This window comes from Borostomias antarcticus (genome assembly GCF_949987555.1).
Source record: "Borostomias antarcticus genome assembly, chromosome: 12".
Taxonomy (NCBI): domain Eukaryota; kingdom Metazoa; phylum Chordata; class Actinopteri; order Stomiiformes; family Stomiidae; genus Borostomias; species Borostomias antarcticus.
In genome coordinates, this window is record NC_140245.1 from 11,076,451 (window position 1) to 11,098,274 (window position 21,824).

General features: G+C 44.2%; 1 protein-coding gene across 1 annotated transcript; it reads right to left on the reverse strand.

Moving 5' to 3' along the window:
• Positions 1–388: 388 nt before the first annotated feature.
• Positions 389–21,233, reverse strand: LOC311316481 (hydroxysteroid 11-beta-dehydrogenase 1-like protein). The gene is made up of 7 exons (XM_084447343.1): positions 21,117–21,233; positions 5,104–5,234; positions 4,282–4,393; positions 3,846–3,937; positions 3,355–3,448; positions 2,817–2,982; positions 389–1,173 (listed from the first exon to the last, which is right to left on the reverse strand). Exons 1-7 carry the CDS (start codon positions 21,196–21,198, stop codon positions 996–998), a joined length of 855 nt encoding a protein of 284 aa, XP_084303469.1. The 5' UTR covers positions 21,199–21,233; the 3' UTR covers positions 389–995.
• Positions 21,234–21,824: the final 591 nt, after the last annotated feature.

Below are 21,824 nucleotides of genomic sequence, written 5' to 3' on the forward strand. Positions count from 1 at the left end.
TGTTGTGATGCTGATCAAAAAACAACAAGTCCCAGTCTGCCTCTGAGCACAAGCACTGGCCTACAACCCAATACTGGATGTGGCTGGATTTGTGAATGTGTGTGTGTGTGTGTGTTTCCCTGCTTCTAACCCTCTCACTCCCTCTCCCTTTCACTAGACGTGTGTATGTGTAGCCTACATGTTCTGTGTTTCTGTAAAAACATGAATAAAATACTGAAATTACAGAATTGTTTTGTTTCTTTAATACTGGGACATTTATTAAAAACAAATAACATGGTCAAGTCTAATAGTCAAACCATATTCTCTTTACCCAACAAGTCACCTAAGGACACCATGGCAACTCAATCTATAACATTATGCTATGTTCCATTTGTATCAGAAACATCAGATTCCCGGGTTAGACGTCAAAGTCGTCATCAAATACGCCACCTGAACTCGGGATTTCCGCCATTTTACTCGGGATAAAAAATCTACTCCGACTTCATGAATGTTAGTTGCTGACGTCAATCAAGATGGCCGCTCCACGCATCAACAATAAGTGAAAGCTGTAATGAGACTGTTTATTAGCGCTTCTGTCTTCTGTATTTGTGTCTCATTAAATCAGTCATACACACAGTACTGTCCAACGTCTATCAGTGAACAATGTTGCTAGAATGTCGTATGTGCAAAATAGCACAGTTCAACTCGCTAGCAATAGCTAACTTGGCCAGAACTAGAAAGTGGGGTTTTCACATTTTGTTTCTCAAACGCATTCAACTGGGATGTGATGTCATCCCGGGCACCAAATCCCAATACAAATGGAATGCAGCAATACACGCAACACAGAACCAAAATGGCTGACACACAAGAGTAACAGCATTTTGGCAAAAGCAGCCAAAACCTCCTCCGCTATCCACACGACAACACTTAAGATCGGAGTTTCCTGTGCAGTGCCAACCAACCAACCAACCAACCAGCCAACCAGTCAGCCTGCGGCTGCTCCTCCCACTTCTGCATCAGTATGTGTAGGAGTTCCGGATGACCAGGTCCCTGAAGAAGGGTACCCAGTCCCGGAACAGGCAGAACAGGTAGGTGTAGGAGGGGTAGAAGGACTCTTTCTGGCGGGTGGCCCCGGCTTTGACCAGGTGCAGGGCGGCATCGCTGGCTGGGTACGCCGTCATCGAGGTGTGACCTCTGGAGGTGGAGGACAGACAAGGATGAACAGGGACTCCACCACCAACCACACCACCTGTTTACAGTGTACTGTAACAGTACTGTTTACAATGTACTGTCTTGATGGAAAGTGTGAGGAATAGCACTGTAGAAACACAGTACAATGCATTGTTGATAATGGATCTTGAATGGACAGTGAAGGTGTATTTATTTGGACATATTGGTCGATGACCATTGTTCAATCATATCATGGATGAAGCCAGACTCTCACACATGTAATTTACGGATCCAAAAGATATGGGATGTACCATATGGAGCTAATAACATATTTATTATGGCTCCAAAAATGTAGATTTATTAAGCGATGGGATCCTGTTATGGATCTACTAATATAGTGAGGGACTATTTTGCATCTCATTTATTTATATATATATATATATATATATATATATATATATATATATATATATATATTACGATTATTATTAATTAATCCCTTCTCTCACTTGCCACTGTACCATAATACCCTGCTACTGAATGTGGCTTTTATCTGACTTTGGAGTGGTTCTCCTTGGTTGTTTGTATTAATTATTTGAAATCCAATGTGAAGAATGAACAGATACAGAAATAGAAGTGTGTCTGTGTCTGAGAATATACTGTACTATTGCTTAAAGCAAAATAAAAATTATGTAAAAAAAAATAAATATATATACTGTTTTTTTTTTAGCAGAAAGGTTAACCTAATCTAAAGATTGATTGAACCCATGTACAGTGGAATACGTGACAGTGGGTTCAAGGCAGACCCAGCGAGGTGTCCTCTATAGGCACCCGTAGCACTGTAGGCTGAGTAACTCGTCTTTCGTCATCTCCTCATTCCGAGAGTTACATCACGTTCATGTTTACCTCTAAGCATCAATAAGACCCCCAGAGATGTCCAGCTGAGTTCTGACTCCGAGGCGGAGGACTGACCTGATCTTCTCCATGACTGACCTGATCTTCTCCATGGAGGAGGACTGACCTGATCTTCTCCATGACTGACCTGATCTTCTCCATGGAGGAGGACTGACCTGATCTTCTCCATGGAGGACTGACCTGATCTTCTCCATGGAGGACTGACCTGATCTTCTCCATGGAGGACTGACCTGATCTTCTCCATGGAGGAGGACTGACCTGATCTTCTCCATGGCGGACTGACCTGATCTTCTCCATGACTGACCTGATCTTCTCCATGGTGGAGGACTGACCTGATCTTCTCCATGGAGGAGGACTGACCTGATCTTCTCCATGACTGACCTGATCTTCTCCATGGAGGAGGACTGACCTGATCTTCTCCATGACTGACCTGATCTTCTCCATGGAGGAGGACTGACCTGATCTTCTCCATGACTGACCTGATCTTCTCCATGGAGGAGGACTGACCTGATCTTCTCCATGGAGGAGGACTGACCTGATCTTCTCCATGACTGACCTGATCTTCTCCATGGAGGAGGACTGACCTGATCTTCTCCATGGAGGAGGACTGACCTGATCTTCTCCATGGGGGAGGACTGACCTGATCTTCTCCATGGGGGAGGACTGACCTGATCTTCTCCATGGAGGAGGACTGACCTGATCTTCTCCATGGGGGAGGACTGACCTGATCTTCTCCATGGGGGAGGACTGACCTGATCTTCTCCATGGCAGAGTCTGTGTCGATGAGCCCCAGGATGCTGATGGTGATGCTCACGTTGCTGCCCTGCATGGCCAGCTCATGCTGCAGGGTCCCAAAGAAACCGTTCACCGCAAACTTGGTGGCCGTGTAAGGAGCCACGAACGGAGTGGTCATCTTACCTGCCAGAGGGAGGGAGGGAGGGAGGGAGGGAGAGAGGGAGTGGGAGAGAGAGAGAGAGAGAGATAGAGAGAGAGAGAGAGAGAGAGAGAGATAGATAGATAGATAGATAGATAGATAGATAGATAGATAGATAGATAGATAGATAGATAGATAGATAGATAGATAGATAGATAGAGAAATGAAGAAAGAAAGAGAGAGAGCAATGGTGAGATCAAATACATTCCCGAGCATATGATCTCTCTTCTATTCACTTTTCTTCAACATTTCGGACAGACCCCGTTATCAAGACTTCATGAAAGGCCTTGGACTGAGGCAAAGATTCCCATTCCCCCATGAGGGATGATAAAGCTTTCTACTAGAACTGGACCCACCCAGCAGAGAGGACACGGCGATGATGGCTCCAGAGCTCTGCTCCAGCACGGGGAGGGCGGCCCAGGACAGACGCACGTAGCTCAGGAAGTTCACCTGATGGCCACAGCCGGGTCAGGGGTCAGAGCAATGTCCAGGAAACTACTTCGGGAGAATCACTATTTGAGTCATAGTCATTAATTTATATATAGAAAGGTTTACCCCCTGTCAGTCCAACTGCCTAGAATGTAAGTACTATTCCTCATTCACTAGAATGTAAGTACTATTCCTCATTCACTAGAATGTAAGTACTATTCCTCATTCACTTTTCTAGATAAACTGTAGAAGGTTTGGGTTCTTTGTACCATTGTCCAACCGTCTACTGTAAATGTGTCTCTCAGATCCTATTCCAGTGGAAGACAAATATTAAACACGGTTCCAATAAAGGCCAGGAAGGCATTTGAGAGACAACACTGTCTCTCGTTGTGATTTGGACTGATTGGTCTACGCATACCTGCATGAGCCAGTGGACGTGGTCAGCGTCTCCGTCCCACAATGCAAATGGAGTATGTCCGATATGGTTCAGAACCAGGAAGTCTAGTCCTCCTGCAAAACCACACACACACACGCACGTGCGCGCGCACACACACACAGTCTCACTAATGATTCACTAAACATTGACCACACTCTAATGACATAATTCTCTAATTATCAACAGAAATTAATAAACATTGTTTTTTTATGATACACAAGTGGGAAACCAGGTGAGTCTCTAGACAGAACTCGAGGGCATTAGTCTCTATTTAGCAGTAGTCAAACTGAAAATGTATTACTGAATTCTGGTGTGTGTCAGTGCGTGACAGAGAGAGCATTTGTGTGTGTGTGTGTGTGTGTGTGTGTGTGTGTGTGTGTGTGTGTGTGTGTGTGTGTGTGTGTGTGTGTGCGCGTACCCAGTTGATTGACGGCCAGGCTCAGAACCCTCTCAGGGTCGTTGGGCAGTGACATGTCCCCTGTCACAATCAGGGCCTTCTGGGCACCCAGCTGCATGCACTTGTCTGACACCTACAGGACAGAGAGGAAATTACACCACTGGGAGCCAGGGTGGGCTACAACTACACCACCTTCTCTACAGTTTAGACAGCTGTCTATCCCTTTAACTTTTAAAACGATATGTAATGTACATTACATTACAGTCATTTAGCAGACGCTTTTATCCAAAGCGACTAACAATAATTGCATTTAACATAGGTCAATGTACTACTACTTGCCAGAACTCACAAGTGCATCTTCCTTCTAAAATGAGTGACTAAGAGTATAATCTAGTGCTGAAGGCAAAGTGCAAGAATAGCAATCTACAGTACAGTGCAATACAATACAATACAATACAATAAAATACAATAAGTGCTTAGGAGGGAGGATTGTTGTAGTACTTCTTGAAGAGATGAGCGACTCAGCTGTCCTGACATCAGTGGACAGTTCATTCCACCACTGCGGGGCCAGGACAGAGAAGAGCTGTGACCGCGTCGATCGATCGAAGACCGCATCGGTCAATCGAAGTATAGCCTTTATGTATATAATAATAGCTACAGCAGTAGTTATAGTAGGCTAATAATAATAATAATTATTATTATTATTATTATTATTATTATTGTTATAATATATAAAACTGATGCAATTCAATAATACAGAATAGATTTTTTTTACATAACAGTAATTGATAATTTACTATATAGTATTAGTAGTATTATAACAGTTAGTCCCCAATCACAGACCTTCTGCAGGGAAAATTCTCTCCTGGCAGTGAGGACTATCTGGGCGCCCATCCTGGCATAGTGGTATGCCATCTGCTCCCCGATGCCAGCGCTGGCCCCGGTCACCAGCACCCTGGCACCCCGCACCGACTCTGGGGGGGGGGGAGGGGAGAGAGTGCTGTGAGCAGGTGAAACTAAGGAAACACATAGTTCTACTGGACACTGACCAGACACTGACCAACAGCTGAAGTGTAATGGCCGAGCCTTGACCTGGATGAATGTCCTTCTTCATGATCAAATCAAAACTTTATTTATATAGTGCATTTCATACACAGAGGCTACACAATGCGCTTTACAAAGAGCAATGGGGGGGGGGGGGGGGCATAGGTCCCACCCCTACATATTCCAGAGGGCAGCAAAAAAACTGTTTCACCCGGGGGCCAGAAAAGTGAGCAGTAAAAATTCTTCCCTGACCTCTCTCAACAAGACGATCGAGCAAGCTCCTGGAAAATGTTTGTCTAGTGGCTAAGAACATTTACAGAGCAGTAAACATGGGCTAGATACTTCATAAGAGCTCAGTAGCTCTTCATTGGTGTAGCTGTGTTTATCCTGGGGGAGACCTGGGCTCCAATCCCACTTCTGACACCAATTGCACATTCCCCACAGAAACCTGAAAATGAATGCGTTTCTGCCTGTTAAACATAATTTTGGCAAGCCAGCCAGGAGGGGGCAGTAGAGAGTAGTGACGACCGGCCCCAGCATGGAGCTAATGATGGAAGACACCCAGCACATTCGAGTGCATCCCTATGGCAGTTGGGGGAGAATGACCTCTTAGAAATCAGTATGTCCCTTAAGTGTAATGGGCTGGACCCCACGGCAGACTCAGGAGGGCGCTCATTAAAATGGCTGATGGAGTGCTGGACGAAATGGAGGAAACTCAGGATGAGGACAATACTTAACGGACCTATTGTCATTCATGAGTGAGTTGAGGAAAAGTGCTGCTACTGAAGATACAGACAGAAGAGCCCACCCACAGAAAAGGATTTGAGGAAAAATATGTCCAGTCTCTGCACACCAGAGTCAAGGCACACAAGGCACACATCCCAAAAAAGCTAAAGTACTGTACTGTACTCTGTTTCAAAGTCCTGTAGACTCAGACTCTTCAAGACGGTAGGAAGTCAGATTCAGATTCAGATCTTTGTCACATGCTAATGTACAGTGTACAATCATACTGAAATGTTACTGCCGGCTCTGTGATGTGCTCAAAGGTTACTGGTAATTACAATAAAAAAGTTACCAACTCCGCAAAAATACAATCTGTACAAAATAAGATAAAGAAGAAGATGGATAAGGTGCCGGTGTGGATGTGTTCTGGTTCACTGGGAGGCTGGGTTCACTGTGAGGCTGGGTTCACTGGGAGGCTGGGTTCACTGTGAGGCTGGGTTCACTGGGAGGCTGGGTTCACTGTGAGGCTGGGTTCACTGTGAGGCTGGGTTCACTGGGTTGATGGATGCACTTGATGATGATGATGTCATTCACGCTGTCCTTTCTTATGTATTATATGTTTCTGTATATGTGTCAGCTTGCCGTGTGGGCAATAGCCCCAGACAAATCTCCTTCGGGACAATAAAAGGTTATTTCCTTACTTACTTAAGATAAAGATAAGGTGCCGGTGTGGGAGGATTATGTACATGCTATAGATATTGATATAAAGACATATATAGGGAGGGGGTGCATGCCGAGATGGATATGTGAACATCCGGGGGTGAGACACAGTATGTGGTCGTCTGTGTTTACATGTTGGGTAGATGTGTGATTTACATGTTGGGTAGATGTGTGATTTACATGTGTGGTAGATGTGTGATTTAATCTGGACTGGTGGAGTGTTGCTTCTGGTTACCTTAAGGAAGTGAGTGATAATCTGGGTTTTTTTCAGATGGTTAATGAGTCCACTAGGCCGAATCCCAAAAAATTATGTTAAATCTACCGTTATTGGTTGACTCTTTTCTAACAGATGTGACTGGATCTCTGCTTGGGGTGTTTCTGATCTGGGTATGAGTGGCTGCTGTCCTACTACCACCTAAAGCTGGTGAAAACAAGGCCACACATTGGACCTCATTCCTGAACACAGTTAAGAAGAAGTTAAGAAGAAATTTCTTCTTAACTCCACTTACGAAGTTCCCGGGACAATTCTGGCATTCCTGAATGGTTTCTTATCTCGGATGTTCTTATCTAAGAACAGGATTTAAGAACGCGAAAATGCAGTTGTAGGTAGGCCAGATTGGAGTGCGCCCGTTCGCAAGGGCTGAATTTATGAGAAATCCGAGGTGATTGCGTTCACATCAAGTCTACAGACATCCTAGGCTTGAATAATAATCATAAATACGAGGATATTTGTATCATTTCCAATTACGTTTCACATTCATGAAGGCATTGCGGTGTCCTAAAATAAATAAAAGCACTACACAAACTCTGCAAATGGCAGTGAATTAATAAATAAGCACTAAACACAGTCGCTATACTCAGACTCAGCACAACAGCACCTTATATTCCATAGTCAGAATGGACACATCTACATTCTGTAAATACTGTAAACATGTGAATATCCATAACTAAAATATATCACATGGTCCTACATAATATAGATATAGGGCCTATCAATATCCATAAGTAGCCTACTCATGCATTTAACTAAACTGTAGGCTACAATTCAATCTGCTCTCAGCACATCCCATCCCTTTCATGTAGGTTATATATTTTGCATATTGTATTAAAAGCCCATATATACCTTCTTGTTTTCTTTTGTTATTTTGTATTGGTTTGTTTCACCTAAGCTTAGTGTGCACAGAGCTAGCGGAGAAACATCTCACTGCTCATTTTACTGGTAGGCTATGTTGCATGTGACGAATAAAACGTCAAATTTGCACGTGACCTTGAACATCAAGCATGTCAATTGGGAACATCTCAACTTTTTCCGTGCTGTCTGGGGATTTTGTGTGCACACGACCCTGTAGTAAGGAGCTGGCGGGGCATTTATGTATGCAAATCCAGATGTACGAGAACGCGCATTCAATTTAAGAAGGGGAGCACATATAAGGGGCTGACAGCCCGGGCTCTCCAGGGATCATGCAGCTAGACAAAGGCACCGTCCCCCAGGCTGATGTGCAAGCTGAGCAGGGCAGGCATGCCAGACAGAACATTATCAGGAATTATTTTGAGTTTTCTGTGAACATCATTCCTATGCTACTCTTCTTTTTTATCGTAATCTTTCAGTTTTTTAATGTTATTTGTATGGGAAATGTTGGCTCTGTGTAAATAATATGGTTTAAACCTGCTTTATATTTGAAGTGCCTTGATGACTTTTGTTTTGGTGCTAAAGAAAACTCACTGCGGATGGCCTCCATTGTTCTTGTACCTTTTCTTAATTTTTTTCTTTCCTTATTCTTCTGCCATGGGAGTCTATGGCAGCCCATAGAACCGTATGGTAAAAAGTTGTGAAAATTGGCACACTCATTTATGACAGTTCCTTGAGTCAACGCAACTTTTGACCTGTAAGCCCGATTTTCAAAAACGAGGGACCATTGGATTCCTTGGCTCAATCCGAGTTCAACGCACCCTATGACATCATTTTCCGCCATATTGGATTTCCCGCCATTTTGGATTTTGTGAAAAACACTTAAATGTATCTCCTAGGAATTTCCACCAATCTGCACGAAACTCGGTATACACATTCTCTAGACCAATGTCCACAAAAATTATCCAGGGATTTTCGATTCTCAAAAGCATTCTCCTGCTACAGCCAATCAAATTTGGCGTCCAAGCTGCCACACAGGATATGGGGTCATATCTTAGCAAATTGTTAATGTATCAAAGCCACATTTGGCACACTCATCGGGGACAGTCCCGTGACCCCTGTCAGTAAGTGTCATCGTGACAGCTTGAACCCTCTAGCGCCACTACCATGTCAAAGTTGGAAGTGCGTTTAGGCACACAACTTTTGACCTGTGTGACCGATTTTCAAAAATGAGGTACCGTTGGAATCCCTGGCTCATGCCGAGTTCATCACTATAATGTCATTTTCCACTAATTGGATTTCCCGCCATTTTGTATTTTGTGTAAAACACTTAAAATGTATCTTCTCCTAGGGATTTTCACCAATCTACATGACACTGGATGTACACATTCCCTAGACCAATGTCCACAAAAGTATTACAAGGATTTTCGATTGTTGAAGGTGTTCGCTCGCTACAGCCAATCGAATTTGGTGTCCAAGCCGCCAAACAGGAAGTGTGGTCATACCTCAGTAAAGTTTTGATGTATCATAACCACATTAGGCACACTTATCGGGGACAGTGCCGTGACCTCTGTCACCAAGTCTATGTCGACACCTCAAACTCTCTAGCGCCACCAACCTGTCAAAGTTTTAAGTGCGTTTATTCTGTACCGTATGCCCTATTTTCAAAACTGCAGTAGGGATTCGAATGCGGCTATGGCGTATTTCACTTGTTATCTTTGATGCTTTGATGGTCGCGCGTCCTGCTTGGCCCCCACATTGCTGCTTGCAGCTATATTCAGTAATGTTTCTGCAACAATTCCGTTTTGTTTTTTAAATAGCCTACACTGTTAAGTTTTACATCTCTAGCCTACACTCAGGGCGGCTGTGGTTCAGGAGGCTAGGCCTTCAAGCGGGTCGTGCACTACCTGCCGAATGCTTCACAAACAAAGGCGAACGCGTCAATCAAACCCAAACAATACAACTCAACTTCTCACCCTGAAAATACCAATTCACTAGCCTCATTACTTAGGTCACAGTGGGTCATAGTGGGCTTATGTTGGTGCAACATCGATAGCTTGGCACAAAAGGCAAAACATGACTCTTATTTTGTAGGATACGTTCACTGCTGTGTTAGAGGGAACTAATCATTCACACACAAATCAATACATTCAAAGCATTTTAGGAAATAGCCTACATGCGAATACAAACGAGAATACAGTGAATGACAAAAATGAGAAAAAGTGAATGACAATTGCTCATAAATAATAGTCATTATCTTCATTATCACATCATTATTGGACAATAGGCTTAAATGAGAAATAAAAAGAGAATGACATGTAAGGTCATTATTAACTATTGGCTTACAGACACTGAAAGTGTAAATCTCTTTCACTTTTCCCTCTCCTCTCTCTCACTGCACTAACACTCTCTGATATGGATTCACAAATGTGATTTCTCTCAGTTGGGTCCAGATTTCTTGATTGCAGTTTGGCTGCATGTCTATGCACCTCGTAGGTGAGGACATTCAGCTCTTGGTCTGAACATTTATATTTGCGCTTTCTCTCTGTCATAGTCGTGGATATTGTGTTCTTGGCACAAAGCCAATATTTACCACATGGCTAATTGCAATCATGGGAGCAAATTGAACACAGTTGACAAATTTGTGGGCGTGTTTTCCCGGGCATATCATTAGAGCAAAATCTTTTGTAGATATTGTGCTAAACTGGAGCAGATTGCCGTTGCAATTGCTGTGCAAAATATTAAGCTATTAGCAGGAGCAATCAATTTTTTGCTTCAATTTGGGCCCAAGTGTTCTACTGGTGAGGACAATCTAGATTTGTTTTTAGAAAACTTGCAGCTCCAGTCATTAGTGAGCTGTTGTCATACATTTTTAATCTCTCCATTGCATCGAGTATAGTTCCTCAGGTCTGGAAATCTGCCTGAGTGGTCCCACTGCACAAAGGGGGTAGAATAAGCTGGATAACTATCGTCCTATCTCTAGGTTAACATGCCAGCCAAAGTCCTGGAGACCTTGGTAAATAACCAGTTAAAATATTTTCTTTTAAGTCATTCAGTTTTAAATCCTCACCAATCTGGATTCAGAGCTAATCATATTACCATTTCAGATGTTACTCTTGTTACTAGTGACATCATCTTGGCATTAGACAACAGGAAACATTGTGCTGCCCTCTTTGTAGATCTCTCAAAAGCATTTGATACTGTCAATCACCAGCTGCTTTTAAATAGACTATCTAGGTTTGGATAGAGGTGCTTGTGACTGGTTTCAGTACTATCGGGCTGCTCACACACTTCCATTCCGTCAACGTATGGTGGAAGGCGTGTCTGCTGCATGCAACAACAACCAAATCCCGCCTTGCGATGACGTCCTTCTCCGTCAAGACATCTGATTGGTCGGCAGCTCCAGCAACACATCTGACAGTTGAACATTGCTCAAGTTTCGACGCTAGCAACGCAGGCAGCGCAACGCACCGGAACAACAACGGAACCAGAATGCCATTCGGCTGCAGCCATTGAAAGTGAATGGCATCCATCAATGTTGACGCATCCAACCTGATTTCCTGTCTCTAGTTAAAGGTGTGCCCCAAGGCTCAGTGTCCTGTCCTTTTCACCATTAATGATATGGTCTGTCTGCATATTGAGAATCACTGAGTACAAATACCTTGGTTTGTGGTTGGATGATAAATGTAGTATATTTTGATACTGTATTACATCAATCACAGCTGTATTACTCTCATGTAGTAATCATTTTATTAGAATAATGAATAAAAACTAAAACTTTAGTTTGAACTGTGTTATTGCAAGGCTCAATTGGCCTTTGTCCAAGTGTGCCTAATGTGGTTATGATACATCAAAACGTTACATGATCCCAGGAAGGACCCAATTAGCCCCAGTGTCCGAAGGGGGGTCAGAGCTCAGCTGAACCATTGACCATTTAGAATACTAGTTTAACTGTTTGTGACCATATATGTGTTAAACGAACATCCCTTGTATGCAAATTTGTTTGTCATGTGATTCCTGGCTTGAAGCCAGTTTAAAAAATGAAGTCACGACACTGAAATAATTATAAAATAATAATACATTTTATTTGTAGTGCGCTTTACTTTTAGAGAAATCTCAAAGTGCATATTAAAATATACAATAATAATAATACAATAATAATTAAAAATAAATAAAAAACATGAAGCAAGCATTACATGGCACATAAAAGATGAAGATGACATGGGAGAACGGTCAACAGAAAGCTTTTGTGAAGAGGTGGGTTTTAAAAGTTCCCACAGTTTGAAGGAAGTGCTTTGAGAAGCTGGTCAAGGAACACATCTGCTCCTCACTGCCCAGAAAACTAGACCCCTACAGTTCACATGCAAACCCAACAGATCCACAGAGGATGCAATAGCCAACATCCTCCAACACCACCCTGTCCCACCTAGAGAAGAGCAAGGGGAACATGTTGGGTTATGTGAGACAGCTGTTCATTGACTACAGTTCAGCTTTCAACACTATAACCCCACCCAGACTCAACACCAAGCTAAGGGTCCTGGAGCAAAGTGACGCCCTCTGCAAGTGGATCCTGGGCTTCCTGTCAGACAGACCCCAGGTGGTGAAGGTGGGCAACCACACCTCATCCCCCCCTCACACTCAACACAGGAGCACCCCAGGGCTGTGTTCTGTCCCCACTACTGTACTCCCTGAACACACACGACTGTACAGCCACCTTTGACTTCAGTGGTGTCGTCAAGTTTGCCAATGACACAGCAGTGATAGGCCTGATCACCAACAATGATGAGAGGGCCTACCTGGAGGAGATGGGGCTCCTGACACCCAGTGGTTTGATTGACTTGATTTGATACACCCCTCTAATCATTAACAGGACCCCTGTAGAGAGAGTGGACAGTTTCAAATACCTTGGTGTCCAGATCACCAAGGACCTGACATGGTCAACACTAGGGGTGTAACAATATATCGTGCCACAATATATCGCGATACAGAAACATCACAATACGTATCGCAAGGTGAAAACAATATTGTGATATGTTTATTGTATATCAGTGAACGCTGGCTACACAACGCTGGTAACAAACACATCTTTTGTCTCTAGGCCTATCCATGATATTACAACAGTTAAGCTCTAAATTCACAAAGTGTAGTGGAGTAGAGATGTGGAGAAATGCACTATTGGTGTGAACAGCAGCGCTACTGCAACGCTTCACATCTGCCCTTAGTGTATCGTATCATATTGTTATCGTCAACCCAATATCGTGTATCATGTCGTTTTGTGAGATTAGTGTATCGTTACACACCTAGTCAACACATATAGACACTGTGGTGAGGAAAGCACGTCAGAGACTGAACCACCTCAGACAACTGAGGAAATTCAGAGCGTCCCACCAGATTCGACGGAGCTTCTACTCATCCATGATCGAGAGCATACTGACTGGGAATATCACCAGCTGGGACGGGAACGGCAGCTCTCAGGATCGCAAGGCCCTACAGAGAGTGGTACGGTCAGCCAGAACATTCCCCTCCCCACATCAGTCACCAACCTGGGTGTGAAGGTGTCACATCACCTTCGAGACCCACATCAAACAGCTGTACAAGACGTCCTTCTACCATCTCAGGAACATTGCCAAACTCCGTCCCACACTCACCCTGGCAGATGCAGAGAAGCTCGTCCACGCCATTGTCTCCTCCAGGCTGGACTATTGCAATGCACTACTCATCGGGATCCCTCACGCACCCTCCGCTCCTCCACTACCAACCTCCTCAACCCCCCTGTGTTCAAGCTAAACACCATGGGGATGCGAGCCTTCGGCACTGCTGCTCCCAGGCTGTGGAACGCCCTCCATGACCACCTCAGGGAACCTCAGTCTGTGCATACTTTCAAGAAAGACCTTAAGCGCGATCTTAATCTTGCTTTCATCATGTAGTTTTACCTATAGTAATTTAATTTTTTTACATACTCAATTTAAATGTTTCCTTACTTTCTATTCTCTTTTGCCATATATAATTTGTTGTGTTTTATTCTCTTATTTTTAGCTACTATTTTAACTGTTTTTAATTTTTCTGTAAAGCACTGTGTGCTACATTTGTTTGTATGAAGTGTTATATAAATAAAGTTGACTTTGATTTCATCACCACAGAGGTGAGAGCTACCGGGCGGTAGTCATTGAGGCAGGCTGGTCTTGGCTTCTTGGGTACAGGGATGATGGAGGACTTCTTGAAGCATGTGGGGACAATGGACAGGGGCCAGGGACAGGTTGAATATCACTGTGAACACCTGAGCCAGTTGGTCGGCGCCGCCTTGAGGACCCGCCCTGCGATACTGTCTGGTCCCGCAGCCTTCCTGGTGTTCACTAAAGTCCCGCTGAGAACAGAATTTAAGATCTTTGGGCAAATTAGAGAGAGGTCAGGAGAACAAATTATCTTACCTTAGTCTGATCTGACAAATTTAAGAGAGGCTGGAGAAAGGCCATTCAGAAACAGATGATTGAGGTTGTGATGGGAGCAGTTGACCGTACCACTCTCTGTAGGGCCTTGCGATCCTGGGAGTTCCCGTACCAGGTGGTGATATTCCCAGTCAGGATGCTCTCGATCATGGATGAGTAGAAGCTCAGTCAGATCTGGTGGGACGCTCTGAATTTCCTCAGTTGTCTGAGGTGGTTCAGTCTCTGACGTGCTTTCCTCACCACAGTGTATATGTGTGTTGACCATGTCAGGTCCTTGGTGATCTGGATGCCAAGTTACTTGAAACTGTCCACTCTCTCTACAGGGGTCCCGTTAATGATTACAGGGGTGTATAAAATCAAATCAATCAAACCACTGGGTTGTGATGAGAGCCATCACTCCAGGCTTTCTTTGAAGCGCAGGCTCATACTCAACCATTACAAAGTAGACAGCCACTGACCTCTATCAACAACTGATCAACATACTGTATCACAAGACAAGAGCCTAGCGAGTCAGCTGAATTTGTCTGCCCTGAATTTTGTCTTCCGAGCCATTTGAGCTGAAGGATAAGATGTTATGGAAGGACACGAATGAAGACAATGATGAGCAGTATAGCAAGGACACCATTCATTGCAAATTCCTCCACTCAATTGAAACCGGATTGCTGAATGACTGGAGTTTTAGATCTTGCCCTATCTCAGTGATGTCAGGACGTCGGAGGAGGAACTGATTGGTGAATGAGGCAGCGAAGCTGGAGGCAAAAGCCCACCGGCGCAGGAGCTCCACGCGGAAATGCAGTCTGACCACTCATCTGCTCAGGCTTCCCAGTCACCCAAAGAGCCCAGCACTGCTGTAGCAGCAAGAGGCCAAAATGGAGAATCCCAATACACAGCAAATAATTGAAGAGCTCAGAACTGAGATGAAACATTTCTCTCAGCAATGGAAGCCAGTGTTAACCAGACATCATGTCTGACGAGTGTCAAGAAGAACAGAAAGGGGAAAACTGTCCGCAGTGCTTAAAACGTGGCCGGGACTCAGGAGGGCCATTTCTCCTGGGGATGCGAGCAGGTTCCGTTCCACGGCAGAATTACACCTTTTGATTTGCTTGTTGTCTTGTTTTCACTTTCAGCTTTACATGAGCAACAGTAGTTGTTCAAAGATATCTGGTCAGCAGTTTGAGCCGGGTGTGCTTTTCATGTATGTCACTTTTAGGGAGTCATAGGCTGCAGAAAAAACTGCTGGTTTGAAGCCATTAGCTGCATTTACCCTGACATTCACACAGTGGTGTAACGGAAAAGTAATACATTACAAAAGTAACTAATTTAAAAGCTAATTAACTTTACTTTTGTAACTAGTTACTTTTGGCTGCAAGTAATACGTATATTGCTTTTCAAAAGAATAACGAGCAATAAGTAATATATTAGCCTACATTTTTGAGTAACGAGTCTGACACTGGTTAAGACTGATGACTGGTTTGCTTACCTGTAGGCCTACACTACATCCTGTGGAAGCATACATTTCATGTCTTTTCATTTCAAGCCTTTATTTCACCTCGGGGATCCACTGAGGGAGACCCTCATTTTCGGTGGAGCCGAGTTCACAAGAATAAACATATACAGTTCATTATACCAAATAAATAGGATAAAACAATATACACATTACATAACATCAAGTAAAACAATTACACAAAGAAACAAAATGGTCTTCAGCCATGTCCTTAAAAAGTTGATAGGATGGGAGAGAGTCTAACTTAAAAGTGTTCTGTAGTAGGTTCCAGGCATGCGGAGCAGCAAATGAAAAGGCAGTTTTGCCAAGCTCTGTCCTATTACAAGGAACCTCAAGAACAAGCCAAGCGTTAGAGCGAGTAGGATAGGGATTGTGATGGGTGGAAGTAACAAAAATTAATTAATAAATATGTGGTCGATTAAAATTCAATCGAATTAAATGTGATGTCGATTAAAATGCAATCGAATTAAATGTGTGAATGATAAAAATGCAATCAAATTCAATTATTCATTAAATTAATCATTGAATTAATCATTAAACTGCACTTTTATCATTATAGTGCGTTTTTATCATTAAGAGTCTGCTTTTATCATTAGAGTGTGCTTTTATCATTAAACTGCACTTTTATCGTTAGCGTGTGCTTTTATCATTAGCGTGTGCTTTTATCATTAGAGTGTGCTTTTATCATTAGAGTGCGCATTTATCATTACAGAGTGCTTGCACTTTTGTCATTAGACTGCGCTTTTGCCCTTTCCTACGGTGGCCCTGAAGTGTCACAACACAACACATCAAAAAAAGTGACAATGCATCAAAAAAAAGTGACAATGCATCAAAAAGGTCACAACACAACACAAACTGGCCACAACACAACACAAACCGGCCACAACACAGCAGAAGTGAGCCACAACACAACGGAAGTGAGCCACAACTGGGGGGGCGGAGTCTCGCCATCACGCCACTATCCACGCCACGAACCCCACAACTCAGCCTCAGAGTGGGCTAGAGACACACGGTCTTCCCCGATAGGTGCAGAAGGGTGGCCCAGAGAGAGCTACACTGTTCCTGACTGGCTCTGACCAGAGGGGGCAGAGTCTGGCCAGCACGCCGCTATCCACACCACAACCCCACAACTCGGCCTCAGAGTGGGCTAGAGACACACGGTCTTCACTAGTGGGTGGCCCGGTGAGTGGTACACTGTCCCTGAATGGTTTTGACCTGAGGGTGTGGAGTCTCGCCCACCACGCCACAAACCCCACAACTCGGCCCGAGTGGGCTAGAGACACACGACCTTCACTAGTGGGTGCGGAGGGTGGCCCAGAGAGGGCTACACTGTCCGCGACTGACTCTAACCTGAGGGGGCTTAGTCTCGCCATCATGCCACTATCCACGCCACAACCTCACAACTCGGCCTCAGAGTGGGCTAGAGACACACGGTCTTTGCCAGTGGGTGGCCCGGTGAGTGGTACACTGTCCCTGAATGGTTTTGAACTGAGGGGGCGGAATTTCATAACCACGCCACGAACCCCACAACTCGGTAATGCAAATGCGTGTGCTTACAGAATTCTACCAGTTGAAAAACGTTATCGTGAGAGCAGGTAGCCATCTGTATAATGGCAAATTCAGTGTTCAGCATAATTTGGTCGCGGTGTGTGTGTGTCAACGGGAGAGCAAATACTTTATGGTTTATTGTGTGTGAACAAGAAGATGACCATATTCACTTAGCTAGGTAGCCACATGTAGAATAGCTAACACATTCAGTGTTCAGAAAAATATGGTCAGTGTGTGTCAAACGATGGAATAGTACAAAATTCACCGTTGGATTGTAAGCTTGTCGACAAGCTACTGAGTGGCAATAGGCCGAGTGCAAGATAAAAGTGCGAGAGGGACACTAGAGGGAGCTCTGATACAAGTTAACACGACACTGACTCATTCAAGACCAGGAAGACTGCAAAATCCACTCTGAGGCCGAGTTGTGGGGTTGTTGCGTGGAAAGTGGTGTGGTGGCACGACTCCGCCCCCTCAGGTCAAATCCATTTATGGACAGTGTACCACTCACCGGGCCACCCACGGGCAAAGACCGTGTGTCTCTAGCCCACTCAGGGGCCGAGTTGTGGGGTCGTGGCGTGGATAGTGGCGTGCTGGCCAGACTCCGCCCCCTCAGATCAGAGCCAGTCAGGAGCAGTGTAGCTCTCTCTGGGCCACACTCCTGCACCCACCAGGGAAGACCGTGTGTCTCTAGCCCACTCAGGGGCCGAGTTGTGGGGTTCGTGGCGTGATGGCGAGACTCCGCCCCCCTGTTGTGGCTCACTTCCGTTGTGTTGTGGCTCACTTCCGTTGTGTTGTGGCCGGTTTGTGTTGTGTTGTGGCCGGTTTGTGTCATGTTGTGGCCGGTTTGTGTTGTGTTGTGGCCGATTTGTGTTGTGGCCGGTTTGTGTTGTGGCCGATTTGTGTTGTGGCCGGTTTGTGTTGTGGCCGATTTGTGTTGCGTTGTCATCTTTTTTTTATGTGTTGTCACTTTTTTTGATGAGTTGCCTTTTTTTTTGATGCGTTGTCACTTTTTTTTTTATGTGTTGTGTTGTGACACTTCAGGGCCACCGTACTTTCCCAACACACACCACTCTAACGATATAGCCTTTATCATTAGACTGGTGTGTGTTGTATGTGTCAATCAACTGACCACACCCACAGGTGTACATCAAATGATAAAAGCACACGCTAATGATAAAAGTACAGTTTAATGATAAAAGCACACTAATGATGAAAGCACACTTTTAATGATAAAAGCGCACTCAAATGATAAAAGTGCAGTTTAAAGATTAATTTAATGAATAATTGAATGATTAATTTAATGAATAATTGAATTAGATTGCATTTTAATCATTCACATATTTAATTCAATTGCATTTTAATCGATCACATTTAATTCGATTGCATTTTAATCGACCACTTTTTTTTTTTTACTTCCACCCCTCATAAGGGATTGACATACTGGGTTAACAACCTGGAGATGTACAACAACAAACAACATAACATGGTCAACATGCTGCTGCTCGTCAAGCGGAGGTTCCTCTTTATGCAGTTTATGCAGCCAGGTAGGCAACTCTTGACACATTGACCCCACTGTCCCACTTACGCAATTAGATAAACAGTCAGATACCCGTTTGAATTTATGATCCAATTAAGATAACGTTAAGTGAATAAGCGAATCTAAGGTTAACAACCCAGATAGTGAGCCACTATCAAGAAGCAGGTCTGATTAGGCTCATAAGCTGAATCCCAAATCGCACTTAGGCGAAAGTGCAGAGCACTCGTGGCCTTGTGGCCTTACATGCGCGTTCCTGCCAAGTCCACAAGGGCTCAGGGTAGTCCCAAAATTGAATTACTAGGTCCACAAGTGCGCCACTGCCGCCATTTTGCGCACTTTAACCGCACTTACCGAAAGTCCGCAGATTTTCGCAAATTTAGGAGCAGAAAATACCCACAGTCCACCGCGTCTCATGTGACACAGTGTTTGAGTCATGGATGTAGGCTATTAATAGAACTGGATACAGCCACTCCATTCACTGACCGCTATCAACAATGAAGCCCTATTGAACCGCGCCATCTTGGCAAATTTGTAGTCATTTGACCATTTCCGGTGACTTTTGTACTTGCGCAGTTGTGCTTTTCTGGCCTTCCGGTGACTTTTGTACTTGCGCAGTTGTGCTTTTCTGTCCCACGTCCACGGTCAACGTTGGCGTTGACCGCTTCTAGCTATCGAATGGCCGACTGGTGTAAGATGGATAGCCTAACGTTAGAGAGATAAATGTAGTCTATGGTTATGTTAATAAAGCTAACAATGATGTTGTAACATGCATGCAGCACTGCCGATCTGAACAATTGATTCATTATTACCATGGATCGGTATTGGGATTGATCAAGGGCGAATGTGAAATGGCAGCCACGAACTCAGCGGGTTATCCGAGATGCGGTAGCAGCGGCCAAAGCTCCTGCTGGCGGGGAGTGAAGCTTTTCAACTCGCTTGTCACTGGCTCCCTGGAGGAATTTAGCCTGGCTGCAATAACGTTATCGCGAACGGATTGAATACCATCTACTAGCAAACAAAACATGTTCAGTTATATTTAACCTGTTAAAACTAAGATGCCTGGATGAAAAAATAATTTCTCCAATGGATATATTTTACAAAAACAGGTTAATATGCAAGCCGGTTTTCATTGCTAAATCAAAGCGGGGAGAGCCGGGAACGTGCGTGGACGCACGTCGGACAGAAAAGCACAACTGCGCAAGTACAAAAGTCACCGGAAATAGCAAAATGACTACAAATCTAGCCAAGATGGCGCGGTTCAATAGGCCTTCAATTTAGATTTCGAATCCTGGGGGCTTGGTTTGAATGCATCCGAGTCATGATCCGAGTGCATCACACATAAATTATGACATTTGCCGATAACACAAAATGTATCTTGAAATCCACATGCTGCAAACATATCCCACCTAACATACATTTTAAATATTATTAAATTAAAACAGACGTCAATTTGCGGAGCTGAGGAGCGCGTCAGAGCAGCCTCTGCGTGAGGGACGCGGCAGCCAATGAAAACGAAGTGGGAGGGGCATTGAGCTAAACTGGCTTGGGAATCGTTGGCACGCCGCTGGAAGTGCTGTCCCATTTAATTCACAGCCCTGCACCCTCTGGCCCTTTTAGCACCCAATTAAGTGCTCAGGCCTCAGCCCGCAAGTGCGAGGGGCCGCAAGGGTGGTTTGCGCACTCAGATTGGGATACAGCTATACAGTGTTAACTAGACACTGTTAAGTGTTTATGGGTTCGCTATCAGATGACAAATTAAGATTAATAAATGTTGCCATAATCACATCTTTCTTCAGTGCATTAAACTGTAGACCAAATCAAGGTTTTAGCGCCATATTCCATCCATCCATCTTCATCCGCTTATCCGAGGTCGGGTCGCGGAGGCAGCAGCTCCAGCTAGTTGGCAGCGCACCCGACCCTTTAGCGCCATATTCGCTGAGAATGTAAATATGTAGGCTATTTGAAATGGAGCACCTGTCTCTCTGTCCCCTTACGGAAATTAACTTTTACTGTGAGCGTGGTAACTAGTTTACTATAGTTAAATCATACTAACCCGTGGTGGATTTCGTGGTAATTAGTTACCACGAAGTAGCCCAATGTATCATGGTAAAACTATAGTAGCCTAAACCGTGGTAGATTTCGGTATCCCCCTTGCGTCCCTGGCTAGTGGAATTGTTTCAAATTTGTCCGGTTTGAATAACTCACCTTCATCAAATGTGTCCCTCCATGCAATCGCCGTAAGTCCAACAACGAACATGAGGATTTTTGCTCTCCATGGGACCTTCATCGCGAGTTTAGTGAGTGAAACTCAGGCAATTGGCCTTGGACGGTTAGAAAGTTCACCAATGATTCTGCTGCGGCGTTAGGGTTGTAGACAAGAGTCTATGAAGATAAAGCGTCCAGTGGCCGAAGTTGCCCTCACTGATAAGCCGGGCACCTCCTACCACTAGATACTTACAGTAATAGCCAACACCTATCTTGGGGTGTAACTTAGCACAAAGGTGGGACCAGTAGCCTATCCATGACATGCACCTGCAGTGTTTTGACTTTGGAGTAGGACCTCAACTAAACTAACCTCCTTCAGATAGTTGAACCAATGTTCAAGTAGACAAGAATTGCACTTTAAACCGCCCAGTTAGTTATGACGTTGCACCATATAATACATAGCAGAGCAGACACAAAGGTTATGCAAACAATATTCTTTATTTTTTTCTATCAAATTGGTAGACAACTCACTGGGAATTCCATCATTGAAGTTAGCCCACTTGAGTAAGTACAAAAATAAGTTGTGATGTGTTTCATTAAGACATGGATTCCTAGAACCCTGTGGAATTCAAACCCTCCTCATTTCACAAGCAGAAACACCGCCTGTTATTGTCAGCTGGCAGTGGAAGGTTGGCATTTCAAATGAAC